Genomic DNA, 22,211 nt, shown 5'->3' with positions numbered 1-22,211 from the left:
GCTTTGGCCCCGGGGTCTCAGCAAGTATAAATCAGCCCTGGCGACCCCATTAAAATTGGATCGTGACCCACTTTAGGGTCCCGACCCCCAGTTTGAGAATTGCTGGTATCGATCTTTGAGATACACAAATCAGTGCTGTTTAAGAAATAATTATTAAATATTGCAGCAAAATAAGTAGTCTAATGAAAATTGAATTTTTTGATATAACTTTGTAAGACATTGAAAGGCATGCCTGTGCCCTTGTTCTTTAGGTTTAATGTTTTTTCTGAAGCTGCTAATCTTGGATGTAGAGTAGGGCTTGAAACATTTGTTATCCAGATGCTTGTTAGCCAAATATAGATATGAATGAAGTCAGGGGGCTTCAACCTTGAGTTCTTGGGGAAACATTTTGGTGAGAACACACGCCTTCCTTCAGTCCTGAATTGCTGTGAATGGAGAGAATGTCGGAATTTCTATCAGGGGTATTGCTCCTGGACCTTGCTAGGATGTTCTAGCTGTGACATTTGCCTCTGAAATTTGAGACTTAACCTCCATCCAGCAACTAGAAGAGAGAAAAGAGTTTTTGTATCTTTGCCCTGCCTCCCCACAAAGAACCCTTCCCTGGGTTTGCTAGAGGTTGGGAAGCAGTACTTTGCTACCCTCTTTCCTGCCTCTGTATTTTTTCATCCTTCTTTCCTGAGTAGCTCTAGCACCTGTCTTTGCAGTGGCTTGTACATTTCCCAGGCATGAATAGCATCCTGAAATTCAAGGGATTTGTGAGTTTCATGACTGCACATAGGGTTTTTGATTAGGAGTGAAACTGACAAGAGATTTTTGGCAATGCTGAGCACTACCACAGGCAGTGGAACCATCTATAGACCCAGAAAGACATCCCTGTGTTGGATTGCACTCATTTCACATTTGGAAGATTATATTGGCAATTATGAGGACCAGAAACTATTTTCAATAAAAGCTTACATTTTGTATCACTTGGTAATTTAGGTCTCCTGTACACATGCTGGAAAGTTTCCTGCTGACAAGTGGCTAGGCGGATTCTTCCAGGGCTGAACTGGGACATCATGTTGTGAGTAGCTCTCAGATAGGGCTATAGCACCACAAAGCTGAGTCATGCCATTTGGATGTCAGGGACATAAACTGAGTACTGGTTTTCCCTATGGAGATTACTCTTGATTTGTTATAAATTTACCGTGTATGCCCCCCATGTACTGCCTCTGTCTATGGTTCAGTTTAGAAAACTGATGTGCGACGGTGTCCCACTAATGTGTTTAAAATTACCAACACCAACATTCTCATGCTATTAGATCCACAGGTCCTGTGTTCAGTCTCCCGCAGATGGTGCCCATACATTGTGGTGGTACACAGTGGTGGCTTGTAGGGTGGATGGGTCACTTGTATGTGAAAACATGAGCTTCTACAGCTTGGACTAAAAGACCTGATCCACTAGCTCAAGTCTAGTAGCAAACTCATAAGCAAGTTACATATTCTAGCCACTGGTGGGGAGGGGAAACGACGGGGACAGAGCCATGCTATTAGCAACTGTTACACACTTATAGTGGCTGGAGATGCTGGTCCCAAGCTTCAGAGGTCTGTCTCAACTCCCCACATGGAGTACCACTGTGTAACTGTGCTCCAGGGACCGCTAGATCTAAAAGCATGAGTCTCTATTGCCTGAGTGAAAGGAACTGGTCCATTAGCTCAGAGGTAGTAATACTCATAAACCTGCATCCATGGTCTATCCCCTAGCATAGCTACAAAGACCTGAATTTAGGGCACGTGGGGATAAATGGCTTTTTTTGGGGACAGGTTTGTTCTGTCTCTTCTCTCTCCAATCTTGTAACTCTTTCTACCATTGATTCTAATGTGCAACAGTTGTGATGTCAATGCCAGTAGCATTATAAGTAATGGAAGCCAAAAGCTTGCTTCACAGTAGAGATTGAACTACTAGATGAGGTGAATTGAAAAATACTTTCTTTTGCTTATTCATTTTTACAGTGCAAATATTTGTAATAAAAACTAATATAAAGTGAGTACTATACATGTATTCTGTATTGTAATAGAAATCAATATATTTGAAAACATAGAAAAACATCGAAAATATTTTATAAATTTCAATTGGTATTCTATTGTTTCACAGTGCGATTAATAACAATTAATTTTTTTAATTGCGTTTTTTTGAGTTAATCACGTGAGTTAACCGATTCATCAGTAGCCCTAATAAAGACACGTTGTCAGGGATGACAAGCACAGACTAGTGGTCCAAATTGCTGTGATATCACAAACAATTAGTAGTAATTTGAGTTTTCTCTACCTTTAAACTTCCAAAAAAAAAAATTCACATTTCCCTTTGGCTTGGAAGAATTCAGCTTGTGCAAATAAGGGCTTGAAAGTGTGTTGCTCCCAGCTACTGAAGTATGAGCACGTGCAAACAACCCAGATCTCTTCATTTGTTGGGATCACCGATATGCTGGTGATGTAAACACACTGCATACCTTCCTCCTCCTCCCCTCCTGTACTGGTTCTTGGGAGCCTGTAGAGAATTTAAATTGATGGACATTTCCTTTTCTTTGGTTCTCTACAGGCTCATATGGGCAGAGTTAATGGAGGAGGAGCACAACAATATGTATTTGCACCATGCACACATCTACAGTCCTAATAAATAAAGCAACCTGGCTTGTTTTTGTTTTATCTTACCCAATTTTCGTGCCCGTCTATCTTGGGTGTTAATTACTCATAAAACAAATGTGATTAATGAGTTGGCATTTGGAAGATATAGAACAAAGATATAGAGCAGATATAGATATATTCATGCTTCGTTCACTTATAATTCACTCACATTCATTAACACGCATCAACTATAAAACTGTCTTTGTGCCAAATGTGTATTTTATTTAGCAGTGTCATAAATATAAAGGGAAGGGTAACCACCTTTCTGTCTACATTGCTATTAAAATCCCTCCTGGCCAGAGGCAAAGTCCTTTTACCTGTAAAGGGTTAAGAAGCTCAGGTAACCTGGCTGGCACCTGACCCAAAATGACCAATGAGGGGACAAGATACTTGCAAATTTGGAGGTGGGGGGGGAAAGACTTTTGTCTATCCGTGTGATACTTTTGCCGGGAACAGATCAAGGATGCAAGCCCTCCAGCTCCTGTAAAGTTAGTAAGTAATCTAGCTAGAAAATGCATTAGGTTTTTCTTTGTTTTGGCTTGTGAAATTCGCTGTGCTGGAGGAAATGTGTATTCCTGTTTTTGTGTCTTTTTGTAAATTAAGGTTTTGCTTAGAGGGATTCTCTATGTTTTGAATCTGACTGCCTCAAAGATTGTCTTCCATTCTGATCTTACAGAGTTGTTTGCTTATCTTTTTTTGTTCTTCTAATAAAGTTCTGTTTTTTAAGAATCTGATTGGGGTTTTTGGGTCCTAAAAATCCAAGGCTGGTCTGAGCTTATCTTTTTTATTCTCAAGCCTCCCCAGGAAAGTGGGTGTAAGAGCTTGGGGGGGGGATATTTTGGGGAAATAGAAACTCTAAGTGGTCCTTTCCCTGATGGTTTGTTAAATCACCTTGGTGGTGGCAGTGTTTTACCTAATCCAAGGGCAAAGACTTTGTGCCTTGGGGAAGTTTTAACCTAAGCTGGTAGAAATAAGCTTAGGGGGTCTTTCATGCGGGTCCCCACATCTGTACCCTAGAGTTCAGAGTGGGGAAGGAACCCTGACAAGCAGAAATTTATAATTAGTTGTTGGTATTTGGTTTAGTTTGGTCATGGAAGAAAACAGAAGGTTTATGGTTGGGTATTGAGGCTTTTGCATATGCCATCTTTAATAGTGAAAAGCAAGATAGTCACAGAGCATATCTTTTCTAATGAAATCTGTCAGTGATTGAGAGTAGCATAGTAGGAAATGATTTTTCTCCAGATTTGAGTCTGTAGCCTTTTGGGTTTTTTGAAGAAGCTGTTCACACTATTATTTGGCTTTTTGTTGTAGCTGGATGTGTAGATTTTATGAAAGTGAGGGCCACTGTGGCAACCTACTAGGAGCTTTAAGAGCAGTTTATCTTTGCTTGTTAGTCATTACACAAAAATCATGCCTTGCTGTGTCAGCAATAAGGGTGAAGATTACTGAACAGCAGTGCTATTTGCAATACGTAGGTTGTGGGCCATCTCAATATGAAAGAGAGTGGCTTATGTCAGCCGTGGGTCACTTAGTAGAACTCTGCATGTCACTTGAAGTGCCCTTGACCTAAGATGACAGCTTTTTAGCATAATGTAAGATTTGCATCTTTACACAAAAATGGCCTAAGGGGGAAATATTTTATTTCTGGGTGTTTCTTGTCTATGGCTTTGGAGTACGTTCTACCTTATTTAGAAGGAGGTACCAAAACCTTTGCAACACTTTTAAAACGCCCCATTATGAGAATATATTTCTTCTGTAGTTAAGTCTACTGTAGAGCATATGACTAGTCAGTTTTGGAGAGACCAATCCTTTCTCCATGATTCATGTTGAAGCTACCTTTCTGATTTGCTTTTATGCGGTATTCTGACGCTACCTTATTTTTTCTTGCCATGTCCAGTTGATAACTAAATTCCAGCTGTTTATTTGCCCTAGGTTTGCTCCTCTACTTTTGAGTGTGCTAGCAAAAAAGATAGGGAGGAGTGGGAGCCTGAAAAAGGATAGAATGAAAAGAATTTGCCTGGATTGCTATTGTGTACACCATTTGGCTTGCAAAGTTATTATTTTGCAAGGTAGTACTCTGAACTTCTCCTGTATCCCTTGTAGATTAAGATTTGTCAAAGCGCCTAGCCTGGGGACAGACATGTGAGGGAGAGACTGCCTCTGTTTTTAAACATTTCCAGGCATGAAGTGGTGTGTGTGCTTTGGGAATGTGGCAGGAACCGCTCAAGTGAGTTCTCTGCTTCATCAGTGAGGAGGCTTCTCCTGTGAGTAAATTTAATAAGTTATTTCCCTTGTATGAGTTGTGAAGTTGTTAGACTTCCTCTGAGCTTTTATCCGAACACTGTTTCGTAAACTTTTGAATCTAGTCTTTCTGGCCCTCTAACAACTTTTAGTCAAACCAAATAAATCGATGAAGTGTTAAAGTTCTTCACTTGGTTGGAGGGGATTAGAGTAGGGTTTGTTCCATTCCCCCAGTGAATATCCGTGTTTTTTAAACTTCCATCTTTTATCTCCTATAGCTATGTAGTCTGGCATTGGGCATGTACATTAGTTTATCTGAGACTATCTAAATCTGGTAAGACTTGTGGCAATGAACCCTATTAAGATTGCTGTCTGCCTTACAAGGTCAGAGGTATTTGACTTCAGTATATTAGTATATAGAAGCTAAATAAGTGTATTATTATGACTAAGTGGAGTTGTCATAAATATAAAGGGAAGGGTAACCACCTTTCTGTATATAGTGCTATAAAATCCCTCCTGGCCAGAGGCAACATCCTGTTGCCTGTAAAGGGTTAAGAAGCTCAGCTAACCTGGCTGGCACCTGACCCAAAGGACCAATAAGGGAACAAGATACTTTCAGATCTTCGGGCATGGGAGGCTTTTGTTTGTGCTCTTTGTTTACATCGTTTCAGAGTAGCAGCCATGTTAGTCTGTATTCGTAAAAAGAAAAGGAGTACTTGTGGCAGCTTAGAGACTAACCAATTTATTTGAGCATAAGTTTTCGTGAGCTAGATGCATTCATCCGATGAAGTGAGCTGTAGCTCACAAAAGCTTATGCTCAAATAAATTGGTTAGACTCTAAGGTGCCACAAGTACTCCTTTTCTTTTTGTTTACATGGTTGTTCTCTCTTGGGACTGAGAGAGGCCAGACAGAAATCCATCTTCTCCAACTCATCCAAGTCTCCAATATTGCAACCAGTATAGGTAAACCAGGCAAGGCGGATTAGTTTATCTTTTGTTTTATATGCATTTCCCCTGTGTTAAGAGGGAGGTTTATTCCTGTTTTCTGTAACTTTAAGGTTTTGCCAAGAGGGGGATCCTCTGTGTTTTGAATCTGAATACCCTGTAAGGTATTTTCCATCCTGATTTTACAGAGATTATTTTTACCTTTCTTTTTTTTAAATAAGAATCAAAATTAAAATTAAAAAATTAAAAATTAAAAAAGAATTCTTCTTTTAAGAACCTGACTGATTTTTCCATTGTTCCAAGATCCAGGGGTTTGGGTCTTTGATGATTTTGTAACCAGTTGGTGAGGATTTTATTCTCAAGCCTCCCCAGGAAAGGGGGTGTGTAGACCTTAGGGGGATATTTTGAGGGGAAGACGTCTCCAAGTGGATCTCTTTCCCTGTTCTTTGTTTTAAATGCTTGGTAGTGGCAGCATGCTGTTCAAGGACAAGGCAAAGTTTGTACCTTGGGGAAGTTTTTAACCTAAGCTGGTAAGAATAAGCTTAGGGGGTCTTTCATGCGGGTCCCCCCATCTGTACCCTAGAGTTCAGAGTGGGGAAGGAACCCTGACAGGAGTGGATTACCATTTTGACTCCTACCGACTGTTGTCAAGATTATTCTCGTTTTTGCTTTTCACAGGCTCCATTTTGGCAGTTTGGCAAGTTCAACGGCAGATTTCCCAAGTCTGGATACATGCAATTCTATGTGTGCAACTAGTATGTTTTTTAATAAATTTTCTGATGAGTTAAAAGGTAGAAATAGCTTGAAAATACTTGAATTTGGACTCTTAGTATAGTTTTTGGACCCCTACAGATCAAGCTGAAGGAATCTTATGAAACCAACCTGTTCAGCTTTTAATAGTTCCTTTTTGTGTGTTGCTTTTGGTATGAAGCAATCTGAATTTATTGGTTCATCTGAAACCAGATTAGAATTTCTCTAGAGTGAGTAAGTCATTTAAAATTGATTAGCTACTGTACTAACATGCTTGCTAGTGATGGGGCAGGAAGTGAGCTGTGGCTAGGTGTAACAGGCTGAAATAAAAACTTGTCCGAAAACTGCTTTGAGCTAATCCCAGAGAGGAAGTGAGCTATGATCGGTACTAAGTGAACTATTCAAGGGAAACTTATTGCTCAGTGGAAGCCTTTAAAAAATATATGTGCATATACATACTCTGCACTTTGCTTTGTACTGAAAAACTGTTTGGTCTACGAAGATCTTTCATAAAACCAGTGGCCCCAAAATGAAGATTGGAAGCATTTATCACACAGCATCTATACCTGCTTATCGAAGGTCTGCCACCAACTTTACCTTTTTTCCTTTCCCTTCCAGAATAAACAAACAAAAAAAATCAGACCTTATCCCATTCAGGAAACTTTTTTTTGAGAAGATTGTTTCTCAAAAAGCAATAAACAAAGGGGTATGAAGGAATTGTCAATCAGAATCACTGAAGACGTGGATTGGAGCACTGAGAATAATTATCTCACCAGAACTTGAACAAGTGTTGCTATAACATGAACTGCATTCTGATTCTCACTCGGTGTTAAATCAGTTTACTACACACCAGTCCTTATAAGACATTTCCTCCAGTCCTTCTTTCTAATCATTTAGACTAGGGGTCTCAAACTCAATTTACCTTAGGACCAGTGCCAGTCCTCAAATCCTCCCAGCAGGCCAATAATATCACTGAAGATGGTGTTCAGAAAAGAAAACATTTATATTGTAATTTTTATTTTGAATTTCTTATAAATAATAAAACTGTCATACAACTTTATACAATTCTTCACCTGCCAGAGAGTTTTTAGTGTTTGCCAGACACCTGGCAATGCTTCAGTTCTGTCAGTTTGTTGATGTTTGGTCTCAGTGACTGAGCAGTTGAAACCTTCAGGATTGCAGCAAGGTGTGCATCAGATAGTTGTGTTCGGTATTTTGAATTGTTTGTTTTCATTGTGGGGAAAAAGTGATGCTGCCTCCATGGCTGACTTTGCCAGGTGACTACTGATGGTATCTCTGTCCCTCTCCCCCAGCCAATGAGAGCTGTGGAGGGCAGCACCTGCAGTAGACATTGCCAGCAGTGTATCTGCATGCGTGTCTCCTCTGTGGGCCGCAGTGGGGAGGTTCTCAGGCTGCAGATCACCTGCGGGCCTGGACTTTGAGACCCCTGATTTAGACATTCGTTTAATAGAACTGTTGAAACACTATAAAAATAAAAACCCTCCTTGGGTTTTTAACAATTTTTGGCTTATAATGTGAAAGCTTTAATATTTCAATACTTATTCTCTGAAATTATTATATGTATATAGCTTCTTCCCCTCTCTACCTCTGCCCAAATCCTTGGATGCTATACAACAGGATAAAACACAGTGCAGTATATTTAAAACATAAATCCTGCTGAAGTACAAGCACTCCAAAACAAGTGTCATATTTCCAGTTTAATAAAGGAGAGAAATGGATTTCAGGGGAATGAGATAAATATAGGGATACTAAGTTATTCTGAAAATAGCTTTAAAAACTGCCTTTTCAAAGTGGAGAGGAACCAAATGAGGTTTCTAGTGTGGAGGGAGTTCTGTATCCCAGGAACCACCTCAGTAACAAACATGATGACCCACCCACTTGCAAAGGTGGAAACCATAAAAGGATGGCATGTGAGCTCAGAAACCAATGCAAACCAAAGCCAGTCTCAAAAGAATTCAGGGCCAACACAATTAAGGGCTATGCCTAACAAGTTTCCCAGGAAACCACCCACTTTACACTCAAGAAAAAGAGGACTATATCAAGGTGAGTGTGTTCAGACAAGCTTGCTATACCAGTACACTATTTGATATAATCTTTGATATCAGTAGTACACTCCTGAGAATGCTGCAGAATTCTTCTCAAGCTTTTCATCTTTATTACTTTTATATTCGACACATCTTCTATTTGTCTCTTGAGTGAACTGGGTTACGCAACAGGTTCTCAAACCCTCTTCCTCCCACAGAGAAAAAAAGTCTAGTACAATAATTGACTATAACAAGGGTCGGCAACCTTCGGCACGCGGCCCATCAGGGTAATCTGCTGGAGGGCTGCAAGACATTTTGTTTATGTTGACCGTCCGCAGGCATGGCCCCCTGCAGCTCCCAGTGGCCGCAGTTCGCTGTTCCTGGTCAATGGGAGCCACAGAAAGCAGCAGCCAGCACATCCCTGCAGCCTGCGCCGTTTTCCACAGTCATCTCTTCACCAGACCTAACAGGCCCACTTGTCTGAGATTTCAGGAAGTTAGGAAAAAAGTCTAATTAATATGAATCTCATGTGCCTTACTGAAGTATCTTCAAGCCATCTGGGTAAAAGTCGCACAGAAATATGAATTAGGCTCCTGTTTTGCCAGTATTCAAGAACTACTCGTAAGTGTCAGAATTGTAATTGTTTCATGCTTCTTGCAATCATATCCATAAAGCTATGATTCAGCAAGCCAGCTGTGGTGATGCAAGAACAGCTATGCCAAGTGAGACACCTTTTCCCTTCTGTAGTGGCAAGAGGTGTGGGTGAAGAAGAGCTAGCGGCAGACTGCAGATCTTGCATGCACTCAACAGTTTTTGCTCCAGCCTTTGTACAGAGTGCCAGCCTCTCTGCAGTGGTTTCGAAAGCACTTCCTGCCTCTGTGCAAACTGTTTCCCTGCAGGCTGAATAGGGAAGGAGAGTTCACACCCCACCCCCTTCAATGTAAACCTGATTTTCAGCATGAATGTTAACCATTAATAAAAATAAAAATCACTTTTACATGTATCATAAAATGAGCTGTGTTGTGAGTGGAAATTTTTTTTTTTTAAAAATCACAAACTCAAAATTGTTTCCATTTTGCAGGGTTTGAAATGGACCCATATTTGTTTAAACATTTTTTGTGACTTTAAAAGGTTTTGATAAAAATTGATTTAATAAAAATTAAACATTTCTTGTGAAAAAAGTCATGTTCATAAAACTTGAGCTATAATCGCAAGTGGCTAAACCTGGGTGGCTAATTTAACACTAATGCACTGTTCACTCTGCCATTCTGTTCTGCTTTTGTCACATTGGTCTGCAGCTCTGCTCTTCCTGCTGCTCCCCACCATGTTGCTTGGGATCATTTTCCTCCTGAAATGCTGCACATCCCTCATTCGGACAAAGTCTTGGGTGTTTTCAAGTACTCTGGAAAAAAACAAAACTAACAGCTTATCAGCTGGGCTTCAGAAGAGGAGATCTAAGGAATTTGCACAGCTGCTGTTCTGTCATTTTTAAAGTGCCTTTTTTCTTATCGAATGGATGGTCTTGAGGATTTCCCAGTGCTCTATTCCCCTAACCCTGATTGCTTTAGTCCCCATCTCTCCCCCTCCCTGCCAAAAAAAAAAAAAAGAAACAAGTAGTTCTAGGCTAAATATTTTAGTACAGTTACTTCTGGGGGCATTCTGCGCTAAAAATTTTAAAATTCTGCGCACAATATTTTTAGAATCTGTAAATGTTATTTTTCAAAATAACATTACATAATCATGCCAGTTTTAGTTATTTTGGTAACTTATTTCAAAATACTTGTTAGCAAATATACATGTGTGTGTGTGTGTATGTATGTATGTATGTATATGTAATAATACAGACAGAGACACAAATTTCCAAGGGAGTAGAGAGTTCAAGAAACCTCTATGAGACCCAGTTACTATTTCTCTGTCCGTCCCCCCACCCTTCAGCCAATACACCCGAACCCTCTCCTCCCCACAGTCCAACTGCAGGCCCCCTGCAACAGCCCAGCTGTGGGGGCCCCTCTTGCCCAGACACCCATTCGCCCCCACCCCCTTACCCCCACAAGCCCAGGGATTCAGAGGGAGAAACAACCTGATGCTTGGTCCTAGGTTTGCACAGTTTCCTGCACATTGCCCTCTCCTTCCTTCAGGGCATGCTGGGAACTTCAGCTGCCAGGAACTCTCTAGCTCCCCCCTACAGCAGTGTCTTCCATGTGCAAGCTGGGATCTGCTGAGTCCAGTGACCCCTAGTGGCCGCTAGCAGCACTGCAGCCCATTTTGGGGGCGGGGGAGGAAATTCAGTCTGCGCAACGTTAATTTCTGCTTCTGCATTGCACAGTGGTGCAGAATTCCCCCAGGAGTATACAGTGTAAAGTAAGTTTTTTATGTGAGTAGCCAAGAGGAGGGGCACCTGGCTCCAAGTCTCAGGGCTTCCTTCCAAGTTCCAGCAGACTATTTAGGACCTCCCATTTGAGGATGACTTTTTTTTTCTGAAAAGACAGACAAGAGGCTACACAACCTGAAAGACTCACAAGCCACTCTCAAGTCGTTGGACCTGCACACTCCTGCCACACAGCGAAGACACTTCAGACCACAACATCCTCTGAGATTCCATCAACAGAATCGAGAGGACGATTCTCGGAGGAGGAACAGGAGTGGAAGGAGGAGGCAACACCCATTCTCAGGCCAGGGCTCTGGCCAGCAGAAGCCGCCCTCTGACCCTAAACTGGCCTTTTGAAGGTGCTGTTGAGGATGGCACACCAGATCAGAGACTGGATCTACCCTGCCTTACCTTTTCCTCCCGACTGTCCCCTTTCTACCGTGCATGGTCCCGTATCACTTCGGACCGCTGGGTGCTTTCAATGGTAGAGAGGGGATACTCCATCCAATTGTGCCCTCCTGCTCTTCCACCCCCCTTCCCCATCCCTCCTCAGGGACCTTTCTCATGAGCAACTCCTCATTCAGGAGGTGCAGTTGCTCCTATCACTAGGGGCAGTTCCTCAGGAGCATGGGGCAAGGGTTTCTATTCCCGTATTTCCTATTACCGAAGGCTAAAGGCGGCCTCAGGCCAATCCTGGACCTGCAAGAACTCAACAAGTTTGTAAAGAAACTCAAGTTCCGCATGGTCTCCTTGGCCTCCATCGCCTCACTGGATCCAGCAGACTGGTATGCTGCCCTCGACTTGAAGGATGCATACTTTCACATCACAATCTCTCAGCCCCACTGTAAGTACCTCAGGTTTGTGGTCAACAGTACCTACTACCAATTTACTGTTCTCCCATTCGGCCTGTCAGCAGCACCTTGAGTCTTCACAAGTGCATGGCAGTTGTCACGGCATTCTTGCAGAGGCACGAAGTTCAGGTATTTCTGTACCTTGATGACTAGCTGATCAAAGGCCGCTCCAGGACCCAAGTGGAAGCTCAGGTCACATTTATCAGAGCCACCCTCGACAATCTGGGTCTACTCCTAAATGAAGCAAAATCGACTGTCTCCGGTCCAGAGGATAGAGTTCATGGGGCAGTGCTGGACTCGACCCAAACCAGGGCATACCTGCTACAGGTGAGCTTTTAGGCCTTCAACCACATAATCTGAGGCCTCGTGCAGTTCCCCATCACTACAGCAAGAAACGTCCTGAAACTTCTCTAACACATGGCTGCCTGTACCTACATGGTGCAGCATGCCAGACTCAAGCCAAGCTTTGATCGTTCCAGTCGTGGCTCGCGTCAGTGTATTGCCCAGCCTGGGACAGCTTGGACAGGATTGCGACCCTGCCTGGCCCGGTCCTCTACTCCGGTGGTGGATCAACGCTCAGGAGTTGTGCCCAGGGGTTCCCTTTGCTGCCCCACAGCGATCTCCATCATTGGTGACGGACGCATCAGACTTGGGCTGGGGAGCTCATCTGGGAGACCACAGAATTCAAGGCTTCTGGTCGCAGGCAGATCTGGGTCTCCACATCCGTGTCAGAGAGCTGAGAGTGGTGTGCCTAGTATGCCAGACATTCTGCCCTTACCTAACTGGACAATGTGTTTCAGTCATGACGGACAATACAACAGCAATGTTCTCTATCAGCAAATGGGGGTGCACGCTCCTCTCCCCTGTGGCAAGAAGCCCTCATGCTGTGGGACTTTTGAGTAGAACATTCAGTTCACTTTCAGGCATTGTACCACCCTGGGGTACAGAGCGAGCTGGAGGACCACCTCAGCAGGTCGTTCCACAGCCACGAGTGGTCCCTTCACCCGGACATCACAGTTTCAATCTTCTAGAGGTGGGGGTTCCCCCGATAGACCTCTTCGCCATGTGACGCAATAGGAAGTGCCAGCAGTTGTGCTCCTTCCAGAATCACAGCCCAGGCTCCAGTGCAGATCCGTTCTTCCTCCATTGGGGAGGTTCTCTCCTATACGCCTTTCCAACAATACTGCTCGTTCACAAGATGCTGCTCAAGATCCGCAGAGATCAAGCTCGGGTCATACTGATAGCACCGGCCTGGCCCTGTCAGGACTGGTACGCATCCCTCCTAGAAATGTCTGTGGGAGCCCCCATTACCTTGTTGCTCTCCCCAGATCTTCTCACACAAGAACATGGACGTCTTCAACACCCGAACCTCCAGTCTCACTGTGTGGACGCTCCGTGGTTAAATCCGTTGGAGCTTTCCTGTTCAGACCAGGTTAGACAGGTCCTCCTTGGCAGTAGGAAACCCTCTATAAGAGCCACGTACCTTGCCAAGTGGAAGAGATTTTCAATCTGGTTGGTGCTGCGCCATTTGCCCCCAACGCTAGTCCAGAATGTGCAGCACTGAAGCTATCTCCTCCATCTGAAGCAGGAGGGTCTCTCGTTGCCTTCAAGAAGGGTGCACTTATCCACCATCTCAGCCCTCCACCCAGGCGTGCAGGGCCGCTCAGTATTTGCTAACCCTGTGGTCAGCCGATTCCTAACAGGGCTTGACAGGTTATACCCTCACGTCCATCAAACGGTCCCTGCTTGGGCCCTCAACTTGGTCCTTTCTAGGCTCATGGGGGAGCCCCCCTTTGAGCCTTTAGCAACATGCTCCCTGCTCTACCTCTCTTACAAGGTGGCATTCCTGGTAGCAATAACCTCGGCCAGGAGGGTGTCTGAGCTCAGGGCCTTAACATCAGACCCTCCCTACACCGTGTCCTAGAAGGACACAGTTCAGCTCAGACGCTCACCCTGCTTTCCTCCTGAAGGTTGTGTCGCAGTTTCACCATCAACCAGGACATCTTCATCCTGGTTTTCCACTCTAAACCTCATTCCAGCGGCAGGGAGCAGTACAGGTATTTCTGTACCTTGATGACTAGCTGACCAAAGGCCACTCCAGGACCCAAGTGGAAGCGGCCACTCTCGGGATGTCTGCAGGGCTCTGACCTTTTACATTGAGAGAACTAAACCATTCGGAAAATTGGTGCAGTTGTTGTTGGTAGACAGGATGAAAGGTCAGCCTGTTTCATCCAAACGCGTCTCGTCATGGATAGTGTCCTGTATCTGTGAGTGCTACAACCTGGCAGGTGTTCCTGCACTTCCGATCACTGCATACTCCACCAGGGTGAGGCTTCATCTACAGCGTTCCTGGCTCAGATTCCCCCCCCAGGAAATCTGCAGAGCAGCGACATGGTCCTCCATACACACTTTCGCCGTGCACTATGTGGTCACCCAGCAGGTCAGAGATGATGCGGCCTTCCGACAAGCAGTACTCCAGTCCGTGGACAACTCCAATCCCACCCCCGAACTTTGTCTTGCGAGGCCCATGATTGGAATGGACACGAACAAGCACTTGAAGAAGAAAAATGGTTACTCGCTTCTCAGTAACGTTGAGATGTGCTGTTCATGTCCATTCCAATACCCACCCTCCTTCTCTGTCGGAGTAGCTGGCAAGAAGGAACTGAAGGGGTAGCTGGTCGGCAGGGCTCTATATTGAGCGTCATGAAGGTGTGACTCCAGGGAGCGCCCAGACCAACCCGACAGATGCTGCTATGGGGAAAAATCTTCCAGCCACTGTATTATATCAATAAAATAAAAGCCAGCAGGATCTTATTAAGGGGAAAAGGCAAAATGCCACATTTATTGTGAATACAGAAAGAATCCTAGCAAGCAGTTAGTTAGAGCTATAACATTCCATTCAATCTCATATTTATTCACACACACACACACACACACACAGAGGTTCTGCAAGGTTGTTATCATAGTTACCAGCCTTAGAGTTGCTCATGCCAAGCCACTGGCCAGGTGGCCTGGACATGAGGAGGGAGCCAGGGCCTTGTCAGATGCTCATTTGATGCTCCTGGAAGTTGGTTTGCAGAATCAGACCCCAAAGTTCTCACTTTCTAGAGTCCATTTTTATAGGAATTTCTTCCTATGCCAGTCTATGGGAATTGCTTCATCATGCTGTTGCTGAATCAATCAGCAGATAGCACGTTCCTGACGGCTCCCTGCTGCCAGATGTTACCTTGTTCTTTGGTTCTCCCATTCTTGAGGCTGTTGGGTGGATTCCAGTCTGCCCTCCGGGGGGTCCTCTGGTTATTTCCACTTGATGCCTTCTTCAGCTGATGGACACTGGATTCTTAGGCTGGCATCTCCCTGATCATTCAGTTATTTCCGCACCAAACATCCATCCGCATAAATCCTCTTTCTCTATTTTAACCACAATTGTTAAAGCGAGATGAATACAACAAAAGGGTAGGGAGTCTCTGGGTGCTCTTTCTGTTAGAGTATTGCTTTGAGTCTCTCTCTGTGTGAGTAGTTGTTGTTGCAAAGAATTGCTTTGAAAACAGACTGTCTTAGAATGTACTAACACAATTAGCAGCTTGCAAGTTTCACACAGAGAGGGAGAGAAACAGTACCAAAAACCAAGAGACCTCTTAATTAGTCATACCCTGGAATTTAAACTGTGGGGAATCAAACTCATTTGTGATTTTAATACAGAACTACTTTAATATGATCCAACATCTGTGCATGTGCGTGCGCACACACCTGATTGGAATGGACATGAACAACACTTCTTGAAAAACAACAGTTACAAGAAGTGAGTAACCGTTTTTTCCTGTCTCCAAATATAGCTATTAGACCGACCCTGAGCAATTTGGCAAGACCCACCACACAGATACCTGGGAAGTAATTCTCTGTAGTAAGTCAAGCCCTCACCCTCTAGTGTCCCATCTCCCGCCGTTGCTGCTTTACATTAATTTTTCAAGTGTGAAAACAGCAGTATTGAAAGAAAATCTGAACCAGCAATGGCAGGTAGTACAACTCCTTTACAAAAAGGAGAGTATGGCCTTCCTTTCTGTACCAGACAGAATATTTGAAGAAAAACCTTGAAGTAAATTACCCTCAAAGCATGTACTGAGGAGCCTAGCTAAGGAGAAGTTACTGACATATCTGAAGCTTCTATTGTTCACAGCAGTCTGTCAATCACAGAGCTTATCCTGTGCATCTCCAGCCCTGGAGCAGAGAGGGAAGCCTGAGTTGCTGAGATCCTTGCCTCTCCAGCAGCTGTATTTGTTCCTGAGAAGGGTTTTCAAGAAAAAGTCCCTTTTTCAGGAGAACTGAAACAGAAATGTTTGCCTTCCTGGCTGCTTGCCTGCATGGTTCTTGTCAGTTTCATTCCCAGGCAGAGCCTGGCCACTCAGAGCCTCGCTTGGGTGATGACAGAGGGACACAGGAGGTAGAGGATCGGGGCCTTGGCCTTCCAGGAAAGCTTTTTTTTGTCAGTTTCACTGGGGGAAAGTGAAATTGACAAGTGTCTTTCTGGCAGGGATCTGCCATTTCAATTTTTCCAGCAGAAATTTGAATTTCTTGGCACAACTAACATTTCCCACAGAAACTTTTGGTTCTCCAAAGGAGGCATTTTTGTCAGAAAATCATTCAAATGAAAAATGTTCAACTAGCTCTGTTTGGCATGTCTTCAATCACACATAATTATTGACAATATTTGAAAACAATGAGGCCTATGCAAATTGACGTCTCATTTTTATTCTAACAACATTCCATACAGACATCTGTCAAGTGGTGGTAAATTGGTTTTAAAAAGGGATTTAAAATAAAATCTGTTTTCTGCGAAATGGGTGTCCTCGAATCAATAGCACTAGGGTTGTGACTCCATGTATCCTCACTACCACAGATATGCACATTTTTATCCAAGTTCCATAGAGAACAGGCCCCTTGAATTTCACCTATGTCATTTATTCCCGGCACATAAGATCTGGCACTATCAAGAGGCCTACATACAGTTTTTTCTCCTGCTCTGCACTGTCCCTTTAATAGGGATTCATGCTGTTCGAAGACCTTCCATTTTGCTAGAACCAGTAGCTCCCACAAAATCTTTGTGTACACTCATCATCTCTGAAGTACTTAGAGGAGGGGAAAGTGATCAGGAACAGTCGGCATGGATTCACCAAGGGCAAGTCATGCCTGACTAATCTAATTGTCTTCTATGACGAGATAACTAGCTCTGTGGATGAGGGGAAGGCAGTGGACATGTTGTTCCTTGACCTTAGCAAAGCTTTTGACACTGTCTCCCACAGTATTCTTACCAGCAAGTTAAAGTAGTATGGGCTGGAGGAATGGACTATAAGGTGGATAGAAAGTTGGCTAGATTGTCGGACTCAATGGGTAGTGATCAATGGCTCAATGTGTAGTTGGCAGCTGGTATCAAGTGGAGTGCCCCAAGGGTCGGTCCTGGGGCCGGTTTTGTTCAATGTCTTCATAAATGATCTGGAGGATGGTGTGGATTGCACCCTCAGCAAGTTTGCAGATGACACTAAACTGGGAGGAGAGGTAGATACGCTGGAGGGATACAGAGAGTCCTAGACAAATTAGAGGATTGGGCCAAAAGAAATCTGATGCGGTTCAACAAGGACAAGTGCAGAGTCCTGCACTTAGGATGGAAGAATCCCATGCACTGCTACAGACTAGGGACCAAATGGCTAGGCAGCAGTTCTGCAGAAAAGGACCTAGGGGTTACAGTGGATGAGAAGCTGGATATGAGTCAACAGTGTGCCTACTTTCCAAGAAGGCCAATGGCATTTTGGGATATATAAGTAGGGGCATTGCCAGCAGATCGATTGACGTGATCGTCCCCCTCTATTCGACATTGGTGAGGCCTCATCTGGAGTACTGTGTCCAGTTTTGGGCCCCACACTACAAGAAGGATATGGATAAATTAGAGAGAGTCCAGCAGAGGGCAACAAAAATGATTAGGGGACTGGAACACATGAGATATGAGGAGAGGCTGAGGGAAGTGGGATTGTTTAGTCTGCGGAAGAGAAGAATGAGGGGGATTTGATAGCTGCTTTCAACTACCTGAAAGGGGGTTCCAAAGAGGATGGATCTAGACTGTTCAGTGGTAGCTAATGACAGAACAAGGAGTAATGGTCTCAAGTTGCAGTGTGGGGGGGGGGGGGGGTTAGGTTGGATATTAGGAAAAACTTTTTCACTAGAAGGGTGGTGAAACACTGGAATGCATTACCTAGGGAGGTGGTGGGATCTCCTTCCGTAGAAGTTTTTAAGGTCAGGCTTGACAAAGCCCTGGCTGGGATGATTTAGTTGGAGATTGGTCCTGCTTTGAGCAGGGGGTTGGACTAGATGACCTCCTGAGGTCCCTTCCAACCCTGATATTCTATGATTCCCTACCTTGAAATAATGAAATTTTGGAATTCTGTTGCCTCAGGATGTACATGTTGGAAAATACAGAGGGTCCTGTGTACAGCTACAAAAATCTGAACGCATCGATAAACTCAGCAAACCTTTGGGCTTTGAAAAAGTCACTTGAATCTAAACTACTAAATCTCCACTGTATTCAGATACTGCAATCATATCTATTCCTACCTCGACAGAGAAAAGTGTCTGAAGACAGATTCTTCTAGGTAGATATTACACAGCATTGACAGCTGTCCCACGTCAATCTCTCAATAGAGAGGGACAACTAGCAACTGTCCAGTTTACCGTTAAGGTACTGGACCCTTGTATAGTACTAACTGGCATTGTAAAGATATTTGTAGAGAAACTATATTGCTTAGATATTTATGGCAACAATTTACGCTCTATTTCAGAGTACATGATATATGACATTACACTCTTGTGGTCTTTGAAGTGAGCCTGCTTTGTTTAGTAGTTAGGAACTGGCACTATACAGCCTTCATTGGTGAGAGGCTAGATGATGGCATTCAGTTTATAGTTTCTCTGCCAAGAACATGTCAACGTACAAAGATGCTATGCAGCATAATATCTGTGATATGAAAATAAGATGTGTTGATAAAAGATGTCGTACACATTTTACCCTGACTCCTTTAAATGTCATTGAAAATAGTTGCCCTACTGGTGTGCCTAGGATCAGTCCAGTTCTGCACCAGTGTAAGTAAAGTTTGCTAACAGTTTGCTGAACTGGGTGAAGACCAGTGGGGCATCCATTTTTCACACAGTTTTGGGGAGGGAGAAGAGAGGTGCTTGGCATGGTTTTCTTAGTGAAGACAGAGAGAGTTGCAGGAATAATGAGGGAGCCATTTGCTTCTCAGTTATCACCAAAATGCAATTTAGTAAGCACTTTAATTCACAGTGTATGTTTTCTATTAGTTTGCTCCATATTTCATTATGAGTAGAGACTGTAAAAATCAGCAGGCTATTATGGCGGGGGGGAATCCTGTGTAGGTTTTCCCAAATGTGGAACTTCTCACCTAGGTGCTGGCTTTCCTTGGCCTTTCTCCATTTTAGTATTAATGGAGGCATTTGAACATAAGGACACCACCACTTTTTTTAATAAGAACCCCAGTAGCAGCCAAGCACTAGTAGCCCTCAACATTGTGCCTGTGTTCTAGCTCAATTGTCTCAATTACTTGAATAATCAAGAAGCTAAGAGCATTGGTTTCTCTTTGTCTTGCAGGAGACAAGAAGCTCTGTCTTGTCATTTGAGCAGCTCCTATTTACTTTAACGGTTAAACATTTCTTAAAAAACAAAATGCTAAATTCTCGGGCAATTAACAGTTCAGGGATCCTTCCTGTTGCTCGCTGCTTTTAATTCTTCTTCATCTTGTGTTCATCCCGTCTGGTTTGTACCGCCCACCCAATTTTAACATTACCTCCTACAATTTGCAAAAATTCTTATCCACAAAAATCAGGTTAACAAATTACTAGAGTATCAAATCTCATTTATTAAAAAAAAAAACATTTCAAACAACCTCTTAGTAATTATGAATATACTTTTGCAAATTTTAGGCAATGTAACTCTGGGATGAGAGTGAGTGAAGGTTTAAGAACTGGGAAAATTGAATTGTCTGGGTCTCTAACTGTTCATTTGCAGATTTTTCATCTTAAAGCATTAATGCTTTTTTTTTTCTTTAAATAAAATGTGTACATTGTACAGTCAGTTCAAGCAATCAAACCTTTTGGGATCCAGCTGAATTAAAGGCACTGTAGATATTCAAGGCTATTATCGCTATTGCTTGTGGAAATCCTACCACATAAAATTTCCTGCTGAAGAACAATAAAAAATTGTTTCAGCATGCTCCCAAGTTTGAATATTTTCTTAATTGACAATGTTTCGGTATTGGATGCTAAATGCTTCAGTAATCATAGCTGCTTTTCAGTCTGGGTCAATTACATTTTGCTGAGAGAGCACCTTTCATTCAAGAATCTTGAAGCATTTCCCAGAGGTGAGAAGACCCATTTTACAACTGGGAAATGAAGGCAAAATGACTTTCAGTAGTGGAACTGGCTGGTTTCAGATGACATTTATTACTGATGTATATTAAGCCACTTCCAGCCTCATCCATAAGACAGCTGAAGGTTTGCTTTTGAGGTAGAGTTCAGTCACATTTAACCAATGGTTATTTTGGAAGAACATGGTAGCTTTTCTGGCCAGGTTTTCTTTCAGTCATTCCTTTTCCATTGAATAGGGGTAGTGTGTCTTGTAAGGGATTTGTATTGGAGGTGTTGCTTCTAGGGCGCATATAAAAGGTCTTTCTGTTTGTATCATTCATAAGTGGTGGCTGCTGGAATTATTGTAATTGGTCTTTTCCATATCTGTCTTCTGTGATTCTGTTTAGTTTGACTTTTTGACATGGTTTACTTTTGGGACTTCTCTTGCAGTCTGATGTACCAAGAAGGTAGTCAGAATATGTAAAAGTAGGCCATTCAAAAGTAGGTAGTAGCAAATGTGCTTCTAGGCAGAGAGGAGGAACACTATTTTCATTCAATGTCTACTTTAGTGTTAGCTAAGTGTTTGTCATTGTGTGAGATCTAAATGCTGTCCCTGCCGCAAAGAGCTTGCATTATAAATAGGCTTGGCAAAATTCAATTTTTTAAAATTTCAAGAGATATTGATGTTTGGTTTTAAGCATTTTGATTATTGATTTAAATTTTCACAGTTGCAGGAAATTATGGTGGGGGTCAGACAATTGTTTAACAGTAGATGTTGAGATTCAAAAGGTTAAAACTTTATAACAGTTGAAACACAAATGATCAACACCACATTTCAAAATATACAAAGCAAATATGCTTAAATCAAACTCTAAGTACTCAAGCAGCATTTTTCTTTGCCTATCTGTAAATTTTTATTATTGATGAAAATATATTTGTCAGTTTGTGTACGGGGAAATTGACATTTAGGACACCTAGAGATAAAAATATCCTTCCAAGCCTAATTATAAAATGGATAAGAAAAGACTTGGAGATTTAGATGATGGTGTTAGCTTAGTTAACATGCCTAATACACCTTCAAGAGGAAGTGCATCCTTTGTAGTAAGTTTTTCTGGTAATTTTGGAAGGAATCCAGCATTTGTTTCTAGTGTTTTTGTTACCTTACGTTTGCCAGTCATGTTTATACTTGTTTCCTATTTTCCATTTCAGGGTTTTGTCTAGCCATTAAGAGCCATGTCTGATAACGGAGAAATGGAAGATAAGCCACCAGCCCCTCCCGTTCGAATGAGCAGTACTATCTTCAGTTCAGGGGGCAAAGACCAGTTGTCTACCAACCACAGCTTGAAACCTCTGCCGTCTGTACCAGAAGAGAGAAAACCTAGGAACAAAATCATCTCCATCTTCTCTGGCACTGAGAAAGGTAAGATACCTCAGAGCAGACAAAACCATCTTCCATGAGTAGTGGATACGTTTCTCCTTGCTCTTTCATTTGGCTGTGCAAGTGTTGCAAACACACACTAATCTTCATATCATGGACTTGAGTATCAGATCTCATTATTCTAGTCTTTCCAACTGCAGATGGTACCTCCTTTAAGGAAGTGCTAATGTCCAGAACACACGTTTGATTTGGCTAAGAGGAAACTTTCCTTTGCATCTCGAGGCCCTTGAACGTGGAGTGTTGCAGGGAGAAACACTAAAACTAAGTTGGTAGATGGTAGAAAACCCCTCCAAAATAAAATTCCATTCTACCATCTTAAATCACCCTTCAAAAAACTCCTTTTACCCTCTGTTCCCCTTACTTTTCATAGTGTCTGCTTTTTGTCTCTAGTCCTACACTTGGGTTATAAGCCCTTTATGTTACATGCATGTATAGTGCAGTGGGTTCCTGATCCTTGGTCTCCTTTTGGAGCCTCTGTGTGCCATTGCAATGCAAATAAA

General features: G+C 42.8%; 1 protein-coding gene across 4 annotated transcripts in view; it reads left to right on the top strand.

The window, feature by feature from the left end:
• PAK2 (p21 (RAC1) activated kinase 2) overlaps window positions 1–22,211 on the top strand; it is a 76,203-nt gene that overhangs the window by 20,798 nt on the left and 33,194 nt on the right. For 3 of the 4 annotated variants that reach the window (XM_073360382.1, XM_073360380.1, XM_073360378.1), the window contains one exon: window positions 21,483–21,693. In XM_073360382.1, the coding sequence (XP_073216483.1) occupies window positions 21,507–21,693 (187 nt within the window). In that variant the 5' untranslated portion in view covers window positions 21,483–21,506. Of the gene's footprint in view, window positions 1–981; window positions 1,064–21,482; window positions 21,694–22,211 lie in introns of all 4 variants that reach the window. The other variant, XM_073360381.1, reaches the window with a different exon arrangement.

Source organism: Lepidochelys kempii, chromosome 9, assembly GCF_965140265.1.
Source record: "Lepidochelys kempii isolate rLepKem1 chromosome 9, rLepKem1.hap2, whole genome shotgun sequence".
NCBI lineage: Eukaryota > Metazoa > Chordata > Testudines > Cheloniidae > Lepidochelys > Lepidochelys kempii.
Note: the sequence above shows the minus strand (reverse complement) of the source record. Positions and strands in the feature narration are given on the sequence as shown.